This window comes from Raphanus sativus, chromosome 6 (assembly GCF_000801105.2).
Source record: "Raphanus sativus cultivar WK10039 chromosome 6, ASM80110v3, whole genome shotgun sequence".
Lineage (NCBI taxonomy): Eukaryota > Viridiplantae > Streptophyta > Magnoliopsida > Brassicales > Brassicaceae > Raphanus > Raphanus sativus.
Window position 1 is genome coordinate 48148441 of NC_079516.1, and position 19975 is coordinate 48168415.

The 19975-nt window shown below is 37.6% G+C and overlaps 4 protein-coding genes and 1 non-coding gene across 6 annotated transcripts; 3 read left to right on the plus strand and 2 right to left on the minus strand.

Moving 5' to 3' along the window:
- Window positions 1–1941: 1941 nt before the first annotated feature.
- LOC108807203 (mitotic spindle checkpoint protein BUBR1) lies at window positions 1942–4354 on the minus strand. The gene is made up of 11 exons (XM_018579458.2): window positions 4047–4354; window positions 3892–3951; window positions 3673–3817; window positions 3410–3567; window positions 3225–3309; window positions 3061–3136; window positions 2920–2971; window positions 2647–2809; window positions 2477–2565; window positions 2310–2399; window positions 1942–2209 (listed from the first exon to the last, which is right to left on the minus strand). The coding sequence occupies exons 1-11, from the start codon at window positions 4241–4243 to the stop codon at window positions 2146–2148; spliced, it is 1179 nt and encodes a 392-aa protein (XP_018434960.1). The 5' UTR covers window positions 4244–4354; the 3' UTR covers window positions 1942–2145.
- Window positions 4355–9571: 5217 nt separating this feature from the next.
- Window positions 9572–11491, plus strand: LOC108813293 (galactan beta-1,4-galactosyltransferase GALS1). Its single transcript, XM_018585813.2, has 2 exons — window positions 9572–10899; window positions 11006–11491. The coding sequence occupies exons 1-2, from the start codon at window positions 9764–9766 to the stop codon at window positions 11361–11363; spliced, it is 1494 nt and encodes a 497-aa protein (XP_018441315.1). The 5' UTR covers window positions 9572–9763; the 3' UTR covers window positions 11364–11491.
- Window positions 11492–11924: 433 nt separating this feature from the next.
- LOC108806806 (protein OS-9 homolog) lies at window positions 11925–13657 on the minus strand. The gene is made up of 7 exons (XM_018578999.2): window positions 13496–13657; window positions 13331–13407; window positions 13014–13223; window positions 12835–12909; window positions 12674–12765; window positions 12421–12594; window positions 11925–12207 (listed from the first exon to the last, which is right to left on the minus strand). The coding sequence occupies exons 1-7, from the start codon at window positions 13590–13592 to the stop codon at window positions 12081–12083; spliced, it is 852 nt and encodes a 283-aa protein (XP_018434501.2). The 5' UTR covers window positions 13593–13657; the 3' UTR covers window positions 11925–12080.
- Window positions 13658–14316: 659 nt separating this feature from the next.
- Window positions 14317–14390, plus strand: TRNAT-AGU (transfer RNA threonine (anticodon AGU)). The gene has a single exon. It is a non-coding gene; the product is annotated as a tRNA-Thr (tRNA).
- A 712-nt stretch (window positions 14391–15102) lies between these two features.
- Window positions 15103–19033, plus strand: LOC108805798 (pentatricopeptide repeat-containing protein At2g33680). Of its 2 annotated transcripts, none has more exons than XM_056989409.1 (6): window positions 15103–15255; window positions 15420–15525; window positions 15612–15683; window positions 16001–16074; window positions 16163–16233; window positions 16325–19033. In XM_056989409.1, the coding sequence occupies exons 3-6, from the start codon at window positions 15659–15661 to the stop codon at window positions 18528–18530; spliced, it is 2376 nt and encodes a 791-aa protein (XP_056845389.1). In that variant the 5' UTR covers window positions 15103–15255; window positions 15420–15525; window positions 15612–15658; the 3' UTR covers window positions 18531–19033. The 2 variants fall into 2 exon arrangements, with proteins under 2 accessions (XP_056845389.1, XP_018433247.2); XM_018577745.2 differs by having other exon boundaries at window positions 15632–15683.
- The last annotated feature ends 942 nt before the right edge of the window (window positions 19034–19975 follow it).

Sequence of the window (19975 nt, forward strand, 5' to 3'; positions counted from 1 at the left end):
GGTCTCGTAGTAGGAACCCGATTATCTGCCTACTACGAGACTCACTACCACCAGTTGAACCCATCGCTCTCTCAGAAGTGGACGACTTATATCTTTGGAAAATTGGAACCGCCACTCCTTCTACATCTTTTAACACCGCCGCGACCTGGAGCTCAGCTTTCCCACCTCCACCACTTGTTAACTGGCACAAATCTGTTTGGTTCTCTGGTTCCATACCCAAGCATGCCTTTATAACATGGCTGATCTCCCTCAACAGACTCTCTACACGCGACAGGCTGGGGGAATGGGGTCTTGATGTTCCTTCCTCCTGCCTTCTCTGCTCGATGTTCGATGAGAATCGCCAACATCTGTTCTTTGATTGTGACTACTCAAAAGAGGTATGGTCTTTCTTCTCCTCCAAAGCCCATCTCACTCCACCTCTCTCGTTTGAAGATTGTTTGAGATGGATGAAAGACCCTACCACAGACAGAAATGTCAACCTCATCTTGAAGCTGGCTTTTCAAGCCTCCTGCTATGCTATTTGGAAAGAGCGTAACACTCGACTTCACTCGGCGGTATCACGTTCTGCTCAGTCACTAATTGCTGACATTAGGCTAACCATCAGAAGCAAACTGGATTCACTTTCCAGAGCTCAGCGAAACCTTCAAACCACTGTCTCCTTTTTGTCTACGTGGTTTGAAGTGTTTCATTAACCTTTCTGTTTGGTTCTTTTGTTTTTTAGGTTTGATCCTGATCGCTTGTGATCAGTTGTATCTGCGCTGTAAGCCTGCAAGGCTAAGTAATATATAAATTGGAATTAAAAAAAAAAAAAAAAAAAAAAAAAAAAAAAAAAAAAAAAGTAGATGTGTAATCTTTAATTGTTTACTCCAATCAGGGATTAGTTGCTTTGATTGGGCTATTTCCTGATTTTGTGACACATCACCATCATCATCACCTTATTTTATACGGCCAAGATTCAATCTTGAAACAAAACAAAAAAATTCAACTATTACTGATCTGATCATATATTTTCACCTCAAATTTGTCAGTCTCAAATTAGATTTGTAAAATATTTATATACATGAAAGAATTTAATAAAAATTATAACTCATATACGTAATACGTTGCTTTTTATTTTATTAAAATCTCTATTGAGTGGTGGTGCTGGTGTTATGTTAGTTAAGTAGCAAAGAAAAAGTATTGGCATAGAGGAGCCCCCTTAAAAGCCCTAAAGGGTAGACAATGAAATGAAATGATGCCCCTACCACTAACTTCAAATAAAATTCCCCCAAGAGGTTTTTTCTTCTCATTTTTCCTTGTTTACCACTCAAAGTCTATCTCTAAATCGCATCATTGGTTTTCAAATCATTTATTTAAATGACTATTAATGCTTTGATTATGCCCCCTGCCATCTGCTTAAGGCCAACTCGTTTTTTTCTAGCATTGAGCTGTTGTTTTTTTCTGGGAGCAGTGCCCAATCAAATTATTCTTTTGTAGTTTGTACCCATACGCATCTATTCCAATGAAACTCTAAAAAAAACAATCTCTCATTTGCCTAGTGTTGCCAAATTTACGTTGTCGCCACATAGTGATTCTTTAAATAATACACAACAGGACTTTCAGGAGGTGGTTTGTAGAGTATGTGTGTGTGTGTGTACTCTACAGCAAAAACATACCTAGTTCGTAGGAAAACTAAATTCAAGTTAGTGAAATACGTAACCAAGAGTTGTGCAGCATATTCCATACATAAAACTTTCTAATGTGGATAAAACCTTCCCGGAAAAACATACACTGTTTGATTAGCCTAATGGTTATCAAAATTACGAATTGACCAATCTTAGATAGTTTAAATAATATTTGTAAAAATTTAAAAAGGTTAAATCTATGAATTAGTTGTTTTCCGGTGACTTCCATAACATGACAGCAAGAACTACAAATGGTTTAGTAGGAGGAGATTTAAAGAAACGAACTTAAATCAATTAGATTAAAAAAACTCAAATAAGTTTCAAGAACACACGGAAAGCTCAACATGGTACATAAATCTCAGTACACAAACGCAAATAGGAAAATAAGAAAAAGGAGCTTTATAGACAAAAGCTCAAAACACAAACTCAGAAAGACCGCCGTGTCTGTTATGCTTGTTGGTAGAGATAATGATAACATTTATCATCGTAGGAAGCTGTTGGGTGGGAAATGTCTTAACGGGTTCTGTCGCAGCAGCTCTGTCTCTCTACAATTTTTATAAAAAAAAAAGTAAACATTATTAGATAATACACAAGGCATGATTGTTTGGTGAACGAATCAAAGAAGAGAGAGGAGCTTATGCTTACTTCTTAATCTCACGGCCATCATTAAGCGGCAGACCTTGTGATGACGATGATGAGGAGTTAGTTTCACTCTTCCTCTTCTCTCCTACCTCTCTGCAATTTCACAATCAGAAAAGTCAATAACAAAACATCTCTGCCTTGCTGCGAAAACTGTATTTTGTCTAACTTACTCTGTACATTCTTCTTCTTCTTCGTCCACAAAAACCTCAAAGGAAGAAGCAGAGGCTGCAGGAGTTCTCACAATGGGTTTCTGAGGAACCTACAAGAATTTATATATATATATATTTGCATGTAAGTAAACAGTTAGTTTTGTTTTTGAGGTTAGAGAAGAGTCAAAAACCTTGAATGTTTTCCATTTTCCAGGCAATGAATTGTTTTCTTTGTTCCTCTCTGCTCTGCCTCCAAGCATTAGCCAAGAACCATACTCTGGTTTTGACTTTTCTGAATCTGGATGATTCCCTTGTGTATTGTCTGTGTAGATAGATAAAGGTGCTTTGGATGAGCTGCACACATATCATTGTGAGTGAGTTGGAACAATAAGTTAGACTCTCAATGAAGTTTGTATATGCTTAAGCTTTAAAAAGAGAGAAAAAAAAAAACATAAATCCCTTACTGATTTGGCTTTGGTTTCTTGGCTTGTGGTCCTAACGCTTGCCTTCCTGTATCTACAAAAATAAAATCATTGTCATGTAAGAGAGCCTTATAAGAAAAAACCTTTCAGTGATTTCAAAAGGTAAAAGTAATTGCAACTTACTGTTATTATTATTATCTACCCTAGACAATACAGTGCCAAAGCTTCTTGACGGCATGTCATTATTCTCCTTAGGTTCCTGTTGGTAGTGTGGAAGGAAACATTTTTAAGTATCAAGTGGCAAAACCTTAGGAGCATTAAAGAAATATAGTAGAGGCTTAACTTACTTCATCAGCTGTTTTGGGTCTTCTCATAGTTCTCACCATGAATTTCTTGTAAGCATCATTCAACTTCTCCACAGGCTTTGCATTTCTGCAACCAAAAAGTTTCACACTTTTTTGAATCAGAACCATGTCATCAACAGAAGCTGCTGAAAATAAAGAACCAAAAGAATGGAAGAAGAAAGATTCACCTAGAGATTCCGAGATTGAATATCTCATTAGCCGTTTTGACCTTAGACTTGAACTCCATGTGCAAAGCATAAGCAATGTAGTACAAAGCGTGTGTCTTTCCAATCTCATTAACCTCTAAAAACTTGTAAATCACTTCCGCATCAGCGCAATGCTCAGCCTTTCCAAAAAAAAAAAAAAAACAGATTACCACTTTCGTTTAGTACTCTTTTCATACAAAGAAAGATCATTGAAGGAGCTAAAAAAGAGAGAGGGAAAGATTTACATATTCCAACCAAACTTTGAGATAACGAAGATCATCCTTGTAACGCTCAGAGTGCCAGAACTTGCGAACGCATTGCTCGTATATCACTAACAGTCCCGAGCACTCTCCTCCTGGTGGAAACGCCTCTTGTACCCATTTTATACACCTGAAATTAAATTAAAGCTCAGGTTTTGTTTCAATAAAAGTTGAATTTTTTTTTTCAAGAAACCAAGAACTCACTGGATCCATGGAGAGAGAGGGTCATCACCATCGTACTCATCGATATCCTCAATCAACTTCCTAATCAACGGACAAGAAACAGAGCACACACGATTAGATACTACAAACCCAGAGAACATTAGATGGCGAAAAGTTGAAAGCTTTTTTTTTTTTACCTCCGTTTCTCGAGGAGGGTCTTTCTTAACTGGTGGTCGGTGTGAGATTTGAGAGCGTGGTTGAGAAGACGGACATTGCGTCCTCTCTTTAGAGGACGGACGTTCTCCTTGAAAAGCTCCCACTCGTTTCCCGTCTCTTGCTTCGAAGCAAAGAACTCGGATTCTGGATCTGAGATCTCAACTCTGGTTTCCGCCATACCTTTCTTCTTCGGTGGAGATAGGTTTTTGAATTTTTTTTTTTTGCAGTGTTTGAAATCTTTTAGGGGAATATAGCCGTTGTTGGTTGCTCAGTGAAGGGCTTTCACTCCTTTGTGCCTTTGATATAAGCGCAGGCATATGAGGAGCGTGTAAACGGGCCCACTTTATACTGGGCTTCACTTATATGGGCCATGTTTTTTTTTTGATATAGGCGTTGGTACGTGATGTAGGAATTATGCTTGTTGCAAATAATTAAAGTGCTTTTGCTTAGATAATTTAAACTGCAGATGAGTTGAACTTTCCATTTGGAACACGGCGAGGACCGGTCCTGAGCCATGCCTAGTAAAACATTTGTTATAGATTCCCAAATTTTTTTTTAAAAATTACATAGATTTAAATCTCTAAAAAATATTTTTAGGCTTTCAAATTTGAAAAAAAAAAATTTTCTACATAGAAATAGTTTTAGACTCCCAAAATTTAAGGGTCGACCCTGAACATGGCGTTTGTAGCCGTGAGATACCACCGGGAACAGGTCCACTGTTGTAGCTTCATTGTTGTTTGATCGTATGGTCAGTTTCGGATACGCCAGCTCGAGAAGGCACAGAGGTGTCCGATCTGATAGTCTATGCTCATGTTCATTGGAAATGGCAATATATTGCTTCGATAGTTTTTTCTTCCCATTTTTAAATTTTTAGTAGATTTTCCTCAGTTTAGTTTTTTTTTTTTGCTAAAACATAATTGTGCGTAGTTGATATTTATTTTCAGTGACTGAAAATTTAGTTCATTGCCATCTTTTTTTTGATAACTTTCATTGGCATCTTTTTGATTTTTAATTTATGTATTAATTATTTTTAAGAAGATTGAATATGTGCTATTATTTTAGCAAAGAAAAAAATTACTATTATTATTAACCGTCAAAAAAAAGTTATTAGCAAAATTTTTGCAGATTTGCTATAAACAAATTGTCAAGTGTCACTAGTTTTTTTTCAAAACAACACCAATCAAATTTAAGAAGAAGATATAATCGTTTAGGGCTTACATTCTCTTTTATTCTTATATTTTGGTCAGGTACCTTCTTTTATTTACAAGCATAATTTACTAGGGTTTTGCCACAGGATTCACTTTGTCGGTCACAAGTTAATTTCCACAAGGGACACGATATATATATATATATATAAGCTCACTAATTCAGTATGCTAACTTAGGATGGCCAATCACATAATTGAAGGTTTCGTATAAAGTCTATACTTGTGGTTGGAATTGATTGTAACAACGTCGACCGACACGATTATAAAAAGATTCTGAACAACGTTGACAGCAAGAAAAACAAACTCAAAATAACAATAATATGACGAAAAATAACAATAAAGATACATGGTACCCCTCAGTTTTGCAATGTGACACATGGTCTCCTTTATTGACGTTTACGTTTGAAAAAATAAAGTGAAGTCTTAACTGTATTTAGCTATGATTATCAAACGGAATAAGCATGCAATCATATTCGCATTAAATTTACATATCTATACTATTAAAGCAGGATCCTATTGGTCTTTTTACTAAAATTACCCTTTTCTTTATTAACATTGCACATTTCATTAAGGGCAATCAAGTAATATCAATAACACATCTATATTGGGTCTTTCTTTTTGATTCAGCCCACTGCTCACATCAGATCTCTCTTGGGCTATTTGGGCCGATTAAGAAATCAGATCCAATTCTTATTTTTTTTTCCAAGTTCAAATAATTTATTTTCAACCATTCTTAATATTTTTTGTAGTGAAAAAAAATTAATCACTTAATTATTATGTTTTTTCTTTTTAATATAATTTAAGCATTCATAAAAAATTGAATTTTTTCATCGAAAAGTATAAATCTTTACTAAAATTATATAACTTTTTATTTAAAAAATTAACCACATAATAAAATTAATTTATCAGAGTTATACCAACTTAATTCATTAAAAAATAAAGTTTAATTTTCTAAACATAAATACTCATTAGACCTGGACGTTCGGGTACCCATTCGGGTATGGATCGGTTCTTTCGGGTATTGGATTTTTCGGGTTTTGAAATTAAATCTCATTCGGGTATTATAAAATTTCGGGTCGGATTCGAGTCGGATCTTTCCGGGTCCGGGTGGGTTCGGTTCTCATGCATAAGAACCTGAAAAATAACTAAATAACCAAAGTATCTAAAACGGGTTTGGTTATTTATACTCAAACTAACCAAAGTATTAGATTCAGTTCAAAATTTTGTATCCAAATTACTCAAAAATAACCAAAAATAACCAAAATATCCATTATATACAGTTTTTTTGGGTAAACTTTTATTCAACTTATCATATTTTATCCAAAAATACTCAAAGTACCAAAAATAACTACTATAATTAACTTATAATATTAATGTAAAATATTAAAATAATTATAAATATAACTATAACATATATTTTAGATATATATTCACATTTTGGATATTTTAGGGTACTCATTCGGTTCTCGGTTCGGATCAGGTTCGAGACCAGTTCTTCGGATATAGCAATTTAGAACTCATTCGGATATTTAACCCGGGTCAGATCGGGTTCAGGACCCTGATTTTCGGGTCGGTTTCGGGTTGGTTATTCGGGTCCGGATATTGTACTCAGGCCTATACTCATTTAAAATGAAACACGATAAAGAAATATAAAAAGCTTAAGTCTTTTATAAAAAAATAAATATATAAAAATATGACATTTACTATACTAAATATTTTTCAATTTAAAAAAATAAAGGAAAATAAACCCGCGCTTTGAAAGCGCGGGTCAAAATCTAGTGCTTGTTAATATTAAAACATAAAGCATACGTCCGTAGTACTCCTAAGTATCAGGAGTTCCATAATTAGACGAAAACATCATGTTTATAATCAATTCATAGATCATGAGACTCTAAACACTACATTAAAAGATATGTACTTATGACGAATGTTATATTTAACCCTTTTTGTTATGTTTGAGTTTAAACATGGCATCAACTTTTGACCTAGCTTTAATATTTTCTGAAACAAGAGATTCGTTGTCTAATCAAATACGTCAAATACTCTTTTCGGGTTTAAGATGCTAAGAGTTCACAATTCATTAAACTATCTCCTACATGGGTCTTTTTGATGTGCATCACTTGCAGCTTTCTCAGATTGATATGCAGAGCAAATTTTCGAAAGAACATGGATTAATGACTGACTGACTGACTCTCGAATTTGAACTTTCAATAATAGCAAGTCAGTAGATAGGCTAATCAAATATTAAACAAATATAACAAATAGATAACAAGCTGAATGTGTCACAAGAAAAAGAAAGATATAACAAGATGATCAACCAATACAGTTATAGATGATAACCTTTAACTGGTTAGACAACTAGCGTTTATAATGTCTATTTTTTCTCTTAGATAATTGTCGGTATGGAATTTTTATGTATAATCAGGGCTAGTGCTATATATACTGATACAATGCCTTGATTTAGAATGCAGTGGAAGTATTCAAGCCACATATCCATAACCCGTCATATATCGTGAATCACCATGGATTACTTATATAATTTTATCTTTTCGAAATTTAAAATTTCCAGCTCGTTTCTATATTTGACTCCGAATGATATTTGTACATGACATTATTTTCGAATTACTTTTAATTTTATTTAAAACTGAATTTGATATTTTCTTTTATGTTTATAAAATAATATTTTATTTAATATGAAAATAACATTCTTCTACCGTTCGAGCCTACAATCAACCACCCCATTTGAACGAAGGAGAAAACTACAATCAACCACCCCATTTGAACGAAGTCTCTGGTTTTTCATGTTATGACTTTGGAGTATATCTCACGTTTTATAAATCACTTGAAAATGAATAGGCAAATGTAACTCCCATATTTCAAATTATAATTGAAATATTTTCTATTAAAACGATTTTATAGATTTCATTTTCACTGTGAAGAGGACTCGAACATCCATTCCTTATAGCACAAATTTTTGAGTTTCACGCGTCTACCATTTCACCATCAAGACATTTTGAAAGTGAGTTTAGTTGCAATGATTTTAGAATCAGATAATTATTTTTAAGTTTTTTTCTTTTTTTTTTTGAGGAGAAGACAAGCAAGAACAAAAGAATACATATAAATGGCATTACAGTAACTGTTCAAAACTACAAACTATTACCGAATGCCCTTTAGAAAAAAAAACTATTAACGAAAGCCTTTAGTTGACGAAAAAGAAACGAAAACCTTATTTTAAACCATCTCTAAGGTTTCATTCTATTTTCTACTATAAAATATAGTGACTTTATAAGATAAATGGAGTTTATTTCAATGGTACTTTATTTTAAAGTAGAAAATAGAGTGATGAACAAAAAAACAACTTATTTTATATTTGGATTAAACCTATTTTTCACTCTATTATAGAGTGAAAAATAGAATACCATTAGAGTAATTTTTACTCTAAACTCTATTTGAAGTGAAAAATATAGTGAAATTGAAGATACCCTTAGTTTCATTTATACTTGGATCTTAAACATGGATGTGACCGTGGGACCTTCAATGTAATATTTCGACAACATACAAGGTGATTGCTATTATTGCTCACGAACTTCATGATTCATTTATTCGATTTAATAATTTTGAATTTGTCACATTGAACTATTGTCAGACTCAGGCTCTCAGGTATCAATACCTTTCTTTTGTAAATAGAATAAATGAAATGGTTGCCATATGATTTTCAGTATTTTTCTGTGAAATTTGTTTTTATCGCTACAAGTTTTCACATGTAATTTGGATTTTTTTGTCAAAAAAATGTAAAATTTGGATTATAAGTTTACAACATCATCGGTGAAACGGCAAACGGAGTATAATTATGTTTTTTTAATTGTATTTTTTTTTGGAACTATCAGTCATCAACACCATTCAATCTTTGAGTTTTGACTGTGCAATACATTTTTCAGTTAATTAGTCAGTACACCGGAATCTATTGAAAATAATTTACAAATCTTTCTTTTTTTTGCTTTTAACTGCAAATTAACTAACGTATACAAAATCTATCCCCATTTCTTTTTCCTCGAACTCTTTACACTTTTACTTTGTCACTCTTTTAAGTAACTTTCATTAGCTTTGGTTGGTAACAAACAACAAAAACAAATCATAAAAGTTAGCACCGTAACGCCAACCTGGCACAAGTAACGGGTCCCACAAAGGCGACCAACTGGGAGCCAGCACTGCGAAGACGACGATCCAACTTTACGATTAGGTGCGGTGTCGCTTTCGTAAATAACAAGAGATCCAAGGGGTTTTATAACAACAACAACCTCCACACACCACACCACACACTCTAGACAAATTAAACCACGAGGCTCGCTCTCCATAATCCAACGCCGTGTCGGCAAAGCTACTATTAGTCATCACTTCTCTCTGACGCTTGTCGTCACACTTTCTTTTTTAATTTAATTTATTCCCAAAGTCCAAACGGCGCGTTTTAATCTCACCGTCGCCGGCAAAAAAATGCGGAAGGAAATATCGCCGCCGGCGACCACCACCACCACCACCGCGAAACTCCTCGTCTACTTCGAGAAGAAGCCGCTAGTCGCCACATTGCTAGCTCTCTCCCTCGTCATGATTATCTGGAACCTTCCTCCTTACTACCACAGCCTCATCTCCACCGCTCGTCCCTGCTCCGCCGCCTCCTCCTCTCCCATCTCCCTCGCCACCACAACCGTACTCTCCTCCTCCTCCTCGCCTGAGAATTTCACCACCTCTCTCGCCGCAGCTACACAGGTCGATCCAACCCCCTCAGATCCGAACAAACGCGTCTTCCAACCGTTCGGAAACGCGGCGGCGCTTTTCGTCCTCATGGGAGCTTACCGCGGCGGACCAACGACGTTCGCCGTCGTCGGCCTCGCCTCGAAACCGATCCACGTCTTCGGGAAGCCGTGGTTCAAGTGCGAGTGGCTGTCCACCAACGGAACCTCCCTCCGAGCCAAAGCCGTCAAGATCCTACCGGACTGGGGATACGGGAGAGTCTACACCGTCGTCGTCGTCAACTGCACGTTCCCATCCAACCCCAACTCCGACAACTCCGGAGGCAAGCTCATGCTCAACGCCTACTACGACGAATCCCCCAAGCTCTTCGAAAGGTTCGCAACTCTGGAAGAACCCGCCGGATCTTACTCGCCGCCGCCGCAGCACCACCGTTACGACTACCTCTACTGCGGCTCATCGCTGTACGGCAACGTGAGCTCGTCGCGCATGAGGGAGTGGATGGCGTACCACGCCTGGTTCTTCGGAGACAGATCGCATTTCGTTTTCCACGACGCCGGCGGTGTTTCGCCGGAGGTCAGGGCGGTTCTCGAGCCGTGGATCCGTGCCGGGAGGGTGACGGTTCAGGACATTAGGGATCAGGCTAAGTACGATGGGTACTACTATAACCAGTTCTTGATCGTTAATGATTGTTTGCATCGGTATCGCCACGCTGCGGATTGGACATTCTTCTTTGATGTCGATGAGTACATTTATTTGCCTGATGGGAACACGCTTGAGTCTGTTCTCAAAGAGTTCTCGGGGTACACTCAGTTCACGATTGAGCAGAACCCGATGTCTAGTGTTCTTTGCTTAAACGACTCGACTCAAGATTATCCCAGGTAATGATTCTGATTGAGTTCTCACTTTGATTAGGGATGTGTCTGAAAAGGAACAAACAAACACACTTTTTGTTTTGTTTTTGTTTGGTGTGTTGGTTTTTATCAGGCAATGGGGATTTGAGAAGATGTTATTCAGGGAATCAAGAACAAACGTAAGACGTGACAGGAAATACGCGATCCAAGCCAAGAACGCGTTTGCTACAGGAGTTCACATGTCTGAAAACGTCGTAGGCAAAACGCTACACAAGACGGAGACGAAGATCCGTTATTACCATTACCACAACACTATAACGGTGCACGAGGAGCTTTGCAGAGAGATGTTGCCTGTTTCGGCCAAGGACAGCGTGACATTGTACAAGAAGCTTCCGTATGTGTATGACGAGAAGATGAAGAAGCTAGTTAACAGGGTTAAAGAGTTTGAGGAGAAGAAACTTGGGGCGGAAACTGTGAAGAATTTCTCATGACCAGACATGACTTTGATCCCCTCTTGTAAGCGTTTTGTCGATATAAGGTATAGTTGTTTCCGTTGTATCATCATTTTTCGTTTCTTGTTTGTCCTCTGTTACTATTCCATTAATAACTTTTTATATAATTTTAGTATTTTTTTTGAAACCCTTATGAATGTCAAATGACAAAGAATAGAACTTAGCAAAAATCAGAATAACTCAAAACCTTGGTCACATGAAATATATGACTGAGATAGTATAATGATGGGACACGTATAATACGGGCGCCTGTTATGTCATTCAATAATTGATTCAATGATAGTAACTAGTTGGGACAATATAAACATAAAATTATTAGATGACAATTAGTTTCCAGTGTGATGATTCATAACCAAGAGATATATAAGACAAAGGTCATGAAAAAGGAACAACCTGATGCTTTGTAGCTTCTGGTATGACACTTCTACTTGCAGGAAAGTTTATATTGCTTTAAATAATTTTCTCATGACCAGATGTAAATGGAAATCATTAAAAAGAGGATATGATTGAACAAAAATGAAGGACATAAGATGAACAGAATGAACTAGAAAACTTGGATAGATTCATCTCATTCATTCTTCATGAAAACAGGTTTATAAGCATGAACAATTCAACAACACCGACACTGGATATATACTAGCTCTTATATATAGTTACTGTTTTAACTGTTAATCCTGTGATTCACTTAAGTGGTTCTCAAGAATCGGCAACCTTAGGTGATTCGCTTACTACTCGTTCTTCCTCGTTTCTTGTTGTGTCTTCTTCCTGTGGGATCAAATTGCAGTGGATCGTGTGTGACACTGGTTTCTCTAGCTGAAACAGCCTGCAATGCCCCCACATGAACAACAAGTTTAACAAACAAGGGATCATAAGTTAACTATATCAACTAAACTTTATGTCTCCATTTCGTGACATCGTTTCAAGTTGTCTTTGGTAATTAGCATGCAAGATCAAACATATGTTTGCATTACGATGGATGTGGCAGTAAGAAACTCTTGATTGAAAATAGGAGTTAAAAGTAAACGAGATAACTTACGGATGCTTGCACAAGGTCGGACACTGAACAGTCAGTGCGTACTTGCAAGTGGATAGCTCAGTGAGAGAAGTGACCATAGCCCTGGTTTCTGCGCAGACAAACCTCACCTCGACTTCACGAGGCGTCCCTGTAAGATCACAGATGGTCCCATTGGTGAATATATGAGAATGATACCTGCAAAAAAAAAAACACCCATAATATAAACAGCCTTAAGGTTATGTGGAAAAGTAAAACCTTAGATTTATTTGTATACCTCTCTTTCATCGTAGAGGCATGAGATACATTTTGATTAAAAGCAGCAGTTGCCTCTGGGTCATAATTACCCAAAGAAAACTCTTGGACAATCTGCAGTGACAAAGAGTATTTCATAAAGCCAGCCAATAGAATAGAGAGAAAGCATAATAATAAACAAACCTTGGTGCCATCCTCAAGGTGTAGCTGCCTTACTGACTTCAGATGACAAAACTCATAGGACCACCAACCCTCTTGCTGCAACAAGAGCAAAAAAAAAAACCCGGTTCAGTTCCGGTTCAAAGAAACAGAGAAATGGTATGTGAAAACTCAAAAGGCCTTTAACTTACTTACGTACTTACCCTGAGAAGGCATTGGTCGTTGAGTGGTTGAAGGAGTTGATCAGGGGTCTTGAGCTTGAGCTGTTGTTGTTTATCAGTTTCCATCAACACAGTGCTGATGTTTTGCTGAGGAGAGGTCCATCCGGTACTAGATTCTTCCTCCTTTGGTAAGAAACATAAGAATCTACGTCCTTGCTTGTCATGCATCACCATAGATTCCAGATTATCACCCTATAATAGATAGATAGATAGATTGGATACTATTATACATCAAACGAACTCAGTGAGCCACGAAGATGTGAAGATTGGAGATTTGATTTGATTTTTTTTATATATACCGGGTGAAAAGGTGCATCTTCGGGGAGATACTCGATCGTGTACTTCGGCTCACGATTGTTTCGGCTGAATGTTCCTACTGTTCACATAGATTCATCCATAATCAAATTGAATTATCAAAATTGATCGGCAAGTTTAAGAGATGATTAGTGTAAGGAGTAACGTACCTAGATGAGCTGGAAAGATCTGATCAGACAAAACATGGGAGGAGATTGAAGAGAGTGAAATTATTAGCAGAGGTAATAAGATCTGCGTGATCCTCATCTTCGACGAAGATTCAGGAAGCCAATAGCAATGGAGGAGAGACGATGTTTGTTGACGATGAAGGGGAATCGCTCCTCTATTGTATTAGCTGCTTTTGTGATACTGGACCGTTTCAGTCCCGGCCCATTTAAATTTTGATTAACAATGGCCGCTTTAAATAAGCCCAGATTGTTTTTTTTAGACGCTAGCTCCTAGTCCAGGTAATATCAGATGGATTCAAAAAGACAGAGAGCACGAAACTGAGATGGAGTGGTGGAGAACATTAAATTCATCATCATTCTAGTAACAGAATATTGTTGGGGAAGTGGGGTTTAAGACGATAAATGTCAATTTGGCTACTTCCAAAACATGGAAAGGTTGGTGTTGTTGTAACTTGTAAGGTCCACCTGTGCTCTGGTGAAGAGGGCTTCCATGTCCTGACTCACTCATTGAGTCAGCTGTGCACTGTTTGTTAGACTTGGTATGTTGTAGTGTTTCATGGTGCTTTCAGAACCTTGAGTTTGTTCATAAATTGGAATATCCAGATTAATGCATTTTTATTAGGAAGTTTCTCCATCTTAATTTTTTTTTTTTAAACTGTGATGCAAAACTTCTTCTGATTTCAACATAAAAAAATAAGAGCGGTTATAGTTCAAGCCAAGAATTAGAACACAGGTTTGTAGAGTAACTCCATTGCGTTGATCGGGTGGCATTGTTTAATTATAGATCAAAAAAGATTTCAAATGCTTTCATAGCTCAGTTGGTTAGAGCACCCGTTTAGTAAGCGGGAGGTCTTGAGTTCAACTCTCAATGAAAGCATACTTAATTTTAGGTTCTATTTTGGCAACATAAAATAACTTCCTTTTTTAACAACGTATAATAACTTTCGAACAATATATCAAGAATCCCTCAAAATTTTGATTGGTGACAAAAGGACCCCGTTTCAAGTTATACTAACATTCAAACCTACTAACATTCAAACCAAGATTCAGCAGTCTGCAGTCTTCATTACAGACTACTAGATTCCAGTAGAAACATTTGTAGTCCGTAGGTGACAATCTTTTTTTTTTAATTGAAGTTTCGTAGGCAACGTACAGACTACAGAGACATAACTTCGGCTCCAAATACTGGTGTTTGTTTTCAGCAAAAAAAAATTACTAGGTTTTGTTTCAACTTTAAAGTAATTAGTTACTGTTATACTAAAATATAGCATCAAAGTCGTTGTAGTATAGTGGTAAGTATTCCCGCCTGTCACGCGGGTGACCCGGGTTCGATCCCGGCAACGGCGTATTTTTTCATTTCCTGCTATTTTTTTTCTAAACAAAAAATTTCCAGAAATTCGTCAGATCGTTCATCTTCCTCCATTTCCGATTCAAACCAATTAAAGAACCTGAACCAGTATAAACAAACAAAGCAAATTAACCTTTATGAGTGATAAAGTTGGCGTAGTGGATCCTGTAAGCGATAAACAAGTTTTTTCTGGACAAACTAAAATAATAAAACCATCTCAAAACCCACAGCAGAAAGCCCATAATCAGTGAAGGGCCCAAGTTGGTTCAACATATCGCTAGCTCTCTCTTACCGTGCTTGCCGCTTTTCTTACACCGGCTCTGTATCCTGCGCGGTCGTCACCATTTCACAACCGTCACCACCATTTCTCTCCTCCCCGCTGCTAGCTGACTTCGTAAGTCTCTGTATCGAACACGTATATGAATTAGCTAATTGTACATGTGTTTCAATGGTTCTGTTTCTGTAAATTATTCCTGCACACAATCTGTTCGATCAAATGCCTTAGATAGCCATGTGATATAAGACAGGACTTATCCCTCATTTTTGCATGACTGTCAGTGATCAAAGCCTGCGTCTTTAGAATTTACGGAAGAAGAAGCTAAGTGGGACAAATGAATAGCCTTAAACTTCCTATGCTTGGTGGTTAATAGCAGTCTTTCTCTTGGTATGGTTTCTCATGGTTCCTTCCTTGTCGAGTTCTTTTCTTTTCCAGTTTTTTGGTTCAATTATAGGTGTCTGACTCATTTAAAGTTGGAAAATCTTATGCTCAGGCTGCACTAAAGGAGTTGAAATATTCAATGATTAAAGCTCCTGCCGTGAAGGGTAAATTATGCTTTACTTTTTGTCATGCAAATGTGTAAAATACCATGGAGAAGTTTCATGTAGTTTCAAAAGAGTTGTCAGGGGCGGTGCTGGCCAAGGGATTTTTTGAAACTTGGGATATGATTGACTTGAGAAAAAGAATATGAATGAGTGTACTCTCTATCTTTTTTTTATTCAAGTTGTTGAAGTCTCATAAATGAAGATGATTGATTTTAAAATATACTAGGGGTTTAAGGGGCTGTTAGATTCAGCGTTAGGCTTAATGTGGCTCTCTCAGTAATTTGGATTTTGAACGTTGCTCCTTGTGTAACCAACAGCAATAAAGAAGAAAGTAGAGAGAGATATTTACGGAGCCGGAAGTATTGGCGTTTTCACTGAATTGGACAGGGAGGTAGAGAAAATTCCTCTATCTCGGCATCTTTTTGATATTTTAATATCTTTTACTACCATTAAGATTGATATCCGTTGGAAATTGTCAGAGTTTGGCAAGAAGACCGAAGCCTGGATTGGAAGAACACTGTGGTCTAGAAAAATCATCAGCAACGACCCTGTAAGTGATGTTTTCCTTGTCGTTTGGGATGATTTTCTTTCGACTTTTTGTTCCTTTCTAGTGTTCAAACCCTGTCACTCCGTTTCCGCAGGGACAAACAATGTTCAACATCAATCAAAGAAATGCATCCAACTACCTCTCAGACAGAACTCAACCCTGTCACGCGGAGTTCGACGTTGTTACACCAACTGACACGTCTCTCACAGCAAAGGAACCTCATGGCTGGACGTGCAGTTCATGCACAAATCATCAGAACTGGAGCATCGACATGCACCAGTCATGCCAATGTTCTGGTCAATCTCTACGCCAAATGCGGACACTTACCCAAAGCCCACTCCATCTTCAGTGCCATAATAAACAAGGATGTTGTATCCTGGAACAGTCTCATCACTGGATACTCCCAGCACGGCGGTCACTCCAGCTCCCGCACTGTTATGCAGCTGTTCCGAGAGATGAGAGCGCAAGATGTGCTACCAAACGCTTACACCCTTGCCGGGATTTTTAAGGCTGAATCAAGCGTTGGAAGTTGTACAGTTGGGAGGCAGGCTCACGCGCTTGTGGTCAAAATGTCAAGTTTTGGGGATATATATGTCGACACTTCGATGCTGGGCATGTACTGTAAAGCGGGCTTGGTTGAGGATGGACTTAAAGTCTTCGCCTTCATGCCCGAAAGAAACACCTACACGTGGTCTACCATGGTTTCTGGTTTTGCTACAAGAGGACGCGTTGAAGAGGCGATTAAAGTCTTCGGTCTGTTTCTTAGAGAAAAGGACGAAGAAAGTGATAGTGACTATGTCTTCACCGCGGTCCTTAGCTCGCTGGCTGCAACCGAATACGTAGACCTAGGCAGGCAAATCCATTGCGCCACGGTTAAAAATGGGTTGCTCGTGTTTGTAGCTGTGAGTAACGCGTTAGTAACCATGTATTCAAAGTGCGAGAGCTTGACTGAGGCATGCAAGATGTTTGACTCGTCTGATGACAGAAATGCGATTACATGGTCAGCAATGGTCACTGGTTATTCTCAGAACGGGGAATCAGTCGAAGCAGTAATGCTTTTCTCGAGAATGTTCTCTGCTGGAATCAAGCCCAGTGAATACACTATCGTTGGGGTTCTTAATGCGTGCAGTGACATTTGCTATGTAGAAGAAGGGAAACAGCTTCATTCTTTTTTGTTAAAGTTGGGATTTGAAAATCATTTATTTGCAACTACGGCTTTGGTTGACATGTATGCGAAAGCTGGTTGTCTAGAAGATGCCAGGAAAGGGTTTAACTGTCTACAAGAACGTGATGTTGCTCTCTGGACATCGATCATTAGCGGGTATGTCAAAAACTCAGACAACGAAGAGGCTCTGATTCTGTACTGCGGAATGAAAGCAGAAGGTATTATCCCAAATGAACCAACCATGGCAAGCGTTTTAAAAGCTTGCTCCTCTCTAGCTACCTTGGAGCTGGGGAAGCAAGTACATGGACACACAATCAAGCACGGGTTCAGTCTAGAAGTTCCAATCGGAAGCGCGCTCTCTACAATGTACTCAAAGTGCGGGAGTTTAGAAGATGGGAGCCTCGTCTTTCAAAGAACTCCTAATAAAGACGTTGTCTCTTGGAACGCGATGATCTCAGGCCTGTCACACAACGGACATGGAGACGAAGCGTTAGAGCTTTTTGAGGAGATGTTAGCGGTGGGAACAGAGCCGGATGATGTCACGTTCGTGAACGTTATATCAGCGTGTAGCCATAAAGGGTTTGTGGAGAGAGGCTGGTCTTATTTCAACAAGATGTCCGATCAGTTCGGGATTGTTACAAAGGTTGACCATTATGCGTGTATGGTTGATCTGCTGAGCCGTGCAGGACAGCTCAAAGAGGCAAAAGAGTTCATCGAATCAGCTAGTATCGACCACGGTATATGCCTTTGGAGGATACTACTAAGCGCGTGTAAGAACCATGGGAGCTGTGAACTAGGAGTTTACGCAGGAGAGAAGCTAATGGCTCTTGGATCGAGAGAGTCATCGACTTATGTGCAGTTGGCAAGCATTTACACGGCTTTAGGGAGGATGAGAGATGTGGAACGAGTTTGGGGACTCATGAGAGCGAACGGAGTGAGCAAAGACGTGGGTTGTAGTTGGATATCTGTGGAGAAACAGTGGCATAATTTTGTTGTGGGGGACACAATGCATCCGAGGGTTGAAGAGATAAAGGATTTGGTTGGGTTGGTGAGTAGACCGATGATGGAGGAAGGGTTCACAACTGTGTTGGATTCTTCTTATGTTGAAGAAGGAACACAGTTAGTTTTTTCATGAATACAAATGTTGTTGTATTCTTATAGGTTTTTAATTTAGGTGTAACATTTTGTGTGACAATTTATAACATATAGTTTGATGAAGTAGAAAATGGATACGACTTTTGATATAAATGGTTAATGAAGAGACAACCTAGTCAGAAACACTCTTAAAGTTCCGTGGCCAGTTTTGTGCTATTTCCTTGGACAAACGTTATTTACTTCTTTCGCAACTAATTTACTCTTGTTTTATTTTCCCAGATATGTTGTCTTTACACAAGAAGAAAAAAGGAGTTAACTTAGCTGAAGAAACATGTCCAAGACACATGATAAACAAGAGTTCCATTAGAAAGGAGTCCTTATGGAACATCATCGGGCCACCGAGAGGTTAAGCCTGGTCAAGGCGGTTGCAACCAACAAGCTAAGAAGTGAATCACTCATTAGAAACACAATCATGATTTCTGTTTTATTTACTCTTCAATGTGAATTTTTTTTCATGTTTTGAAATAATCAACTTTTTTTGTTTCTCTATCTTTTTTTATCCATTGTTAGGATTTTCTTTCATCAATACATAGATGTTGTGTCTAATAGAATTCGGCTATCTCGCCAGAAACTATACGCCAAATGTTCAATAGTATTAGCCTACATTAGATAAAGAATATTAATCCGTTCATACAGCTGAATATTTTGATAGAGTTTGAATATTCTATCACACGTGATTTGGTAAGATCTATTTTAGCACAAGTTGTGATGACCAAATAATTCTTTATCAAATTAGAAAATACATAAATTAACTTGAAGTCATTTCCATAACAACTAGCCATTTTAAAAACATGGCATTAAACTATTATTAAACTCTTAGATATGGCGACATGCATCTCCCTAACTTGATGAACCGTAGGAAAAGCAGATGGTATAAGCAACACTTTGATTAAGCTTTTGAATATAATGACCAACTGATCACTAAGAGACAGATATCAATCCTAGTCTAACTTTAATAGAAAGAACATATCAAAATCTCAACATATGTGTAACTAACTACCAGTGGTTGTTAGTCTTAGGCATCAAAGTTTCTATTTTTTTCATCATTAGCTATTTATACTTTTAAAAGCAATAAAAGTCAGTATATTAATAATTGCAAAACTAATATGCTTATTCCATCAAAGAGATGTCCAATCACCAACAACATTAGCTAACTAATAATACCATTTCATGATAAATCAAATCAAAGAGACAAATTATCGTGTCTAATTAGGTTTGCTAAACAAATTTGGTTTTGTTACCGGTTTTGGTTAAATTCATCCCCAGACCGGAAATAGTCGAACATAGCCGAAACATTAGATGAATCCAGGATAGTTATGACACGTGGATGGCGGGAATCTAATGCAGCTATTTTTTTATTTTTAAAAATCCGAGGAGATAGCGTGGATGAGATCTCAACCGTTGGATTTTTATCTAACGGTTGGG

Bases quoted from the DNA above. Each gene is read 5' to 3' on its own strand.
- LOC108807203 (XM_018579458.2), bottom strand. From the start codon at position 4,243: ATGGCGGAAACCAGAGTTGAGATCTCAGATCCAGAATCCGAGTTCTTT. The intron at 3,952-4,046 runs GTAAAAAAAAAA...TCCGTTGATTAG, and splicing joins ACCCTCCTCGAGAAACGGAG to GAAGTTGATTGAGGATATCG. The intron at 3,818-3,891 runs GTGAGTTCTTGG...ATTTAATTTCAG, and splicing joins CCTCTCTCTCCATGGATCCA to GTGTATAAAATGGGTACAAG.
- LOC108813293 (XM_018585813.2), top strand. From the start codon at position 9,764: ATGCGGAAGGAAATATCGCCGCCGGCGACCACCACCACCACCACCGCG. The intron at 10,900-11,005 runs GTAATGATTCTG...GGTTTTTATCAG, and splicing joins TCGACTCAAGATTATCCCAG to GCAATGGGGATTTGAGAAGA.
- LOC108806806 (XM_018578999.2), bottom strand. From the start codon at position 13,592: ATGAGGATCACGCAGATCTTATTACCTCTGCTAATAATTTCACTCTCT. The intron at 12,910-13,013 runs GTAAGTACGTAA...CTCTTGTTGCAG, and splicing joins ACGACCAATGCCTTCTCAGG to CAAGAGGGTTGGTGGTCCTA. The intron at 12,208-12,420 runs GTAAGTTATCTC...GGGGCATTGCAG, and splicing joins CCGACCTTGTGCAAGCATCC to GCTGTTTCAGCTAGAGAAAC.
- LOC108805798 (XM_056989409.1), top strand. From the start codon at position 15,659: ATGATTAAAGCTCCTGCCGTGAAGG. The intron at 15,684-16,000 runs GTAAATTATGCT...TGTAACCAACAG, and splicing joins TAAAGCTCCTGCCGTGAAGG to CAATAAAGAAGAAAGTAGAG. The intron at 16,234-16,324 runs GTAAGTGATGTT...CCGTTTCCGCAG, and splicing joins AAATCATCAGCAACGACCCT to GGACAAACAATGTTCAACAT.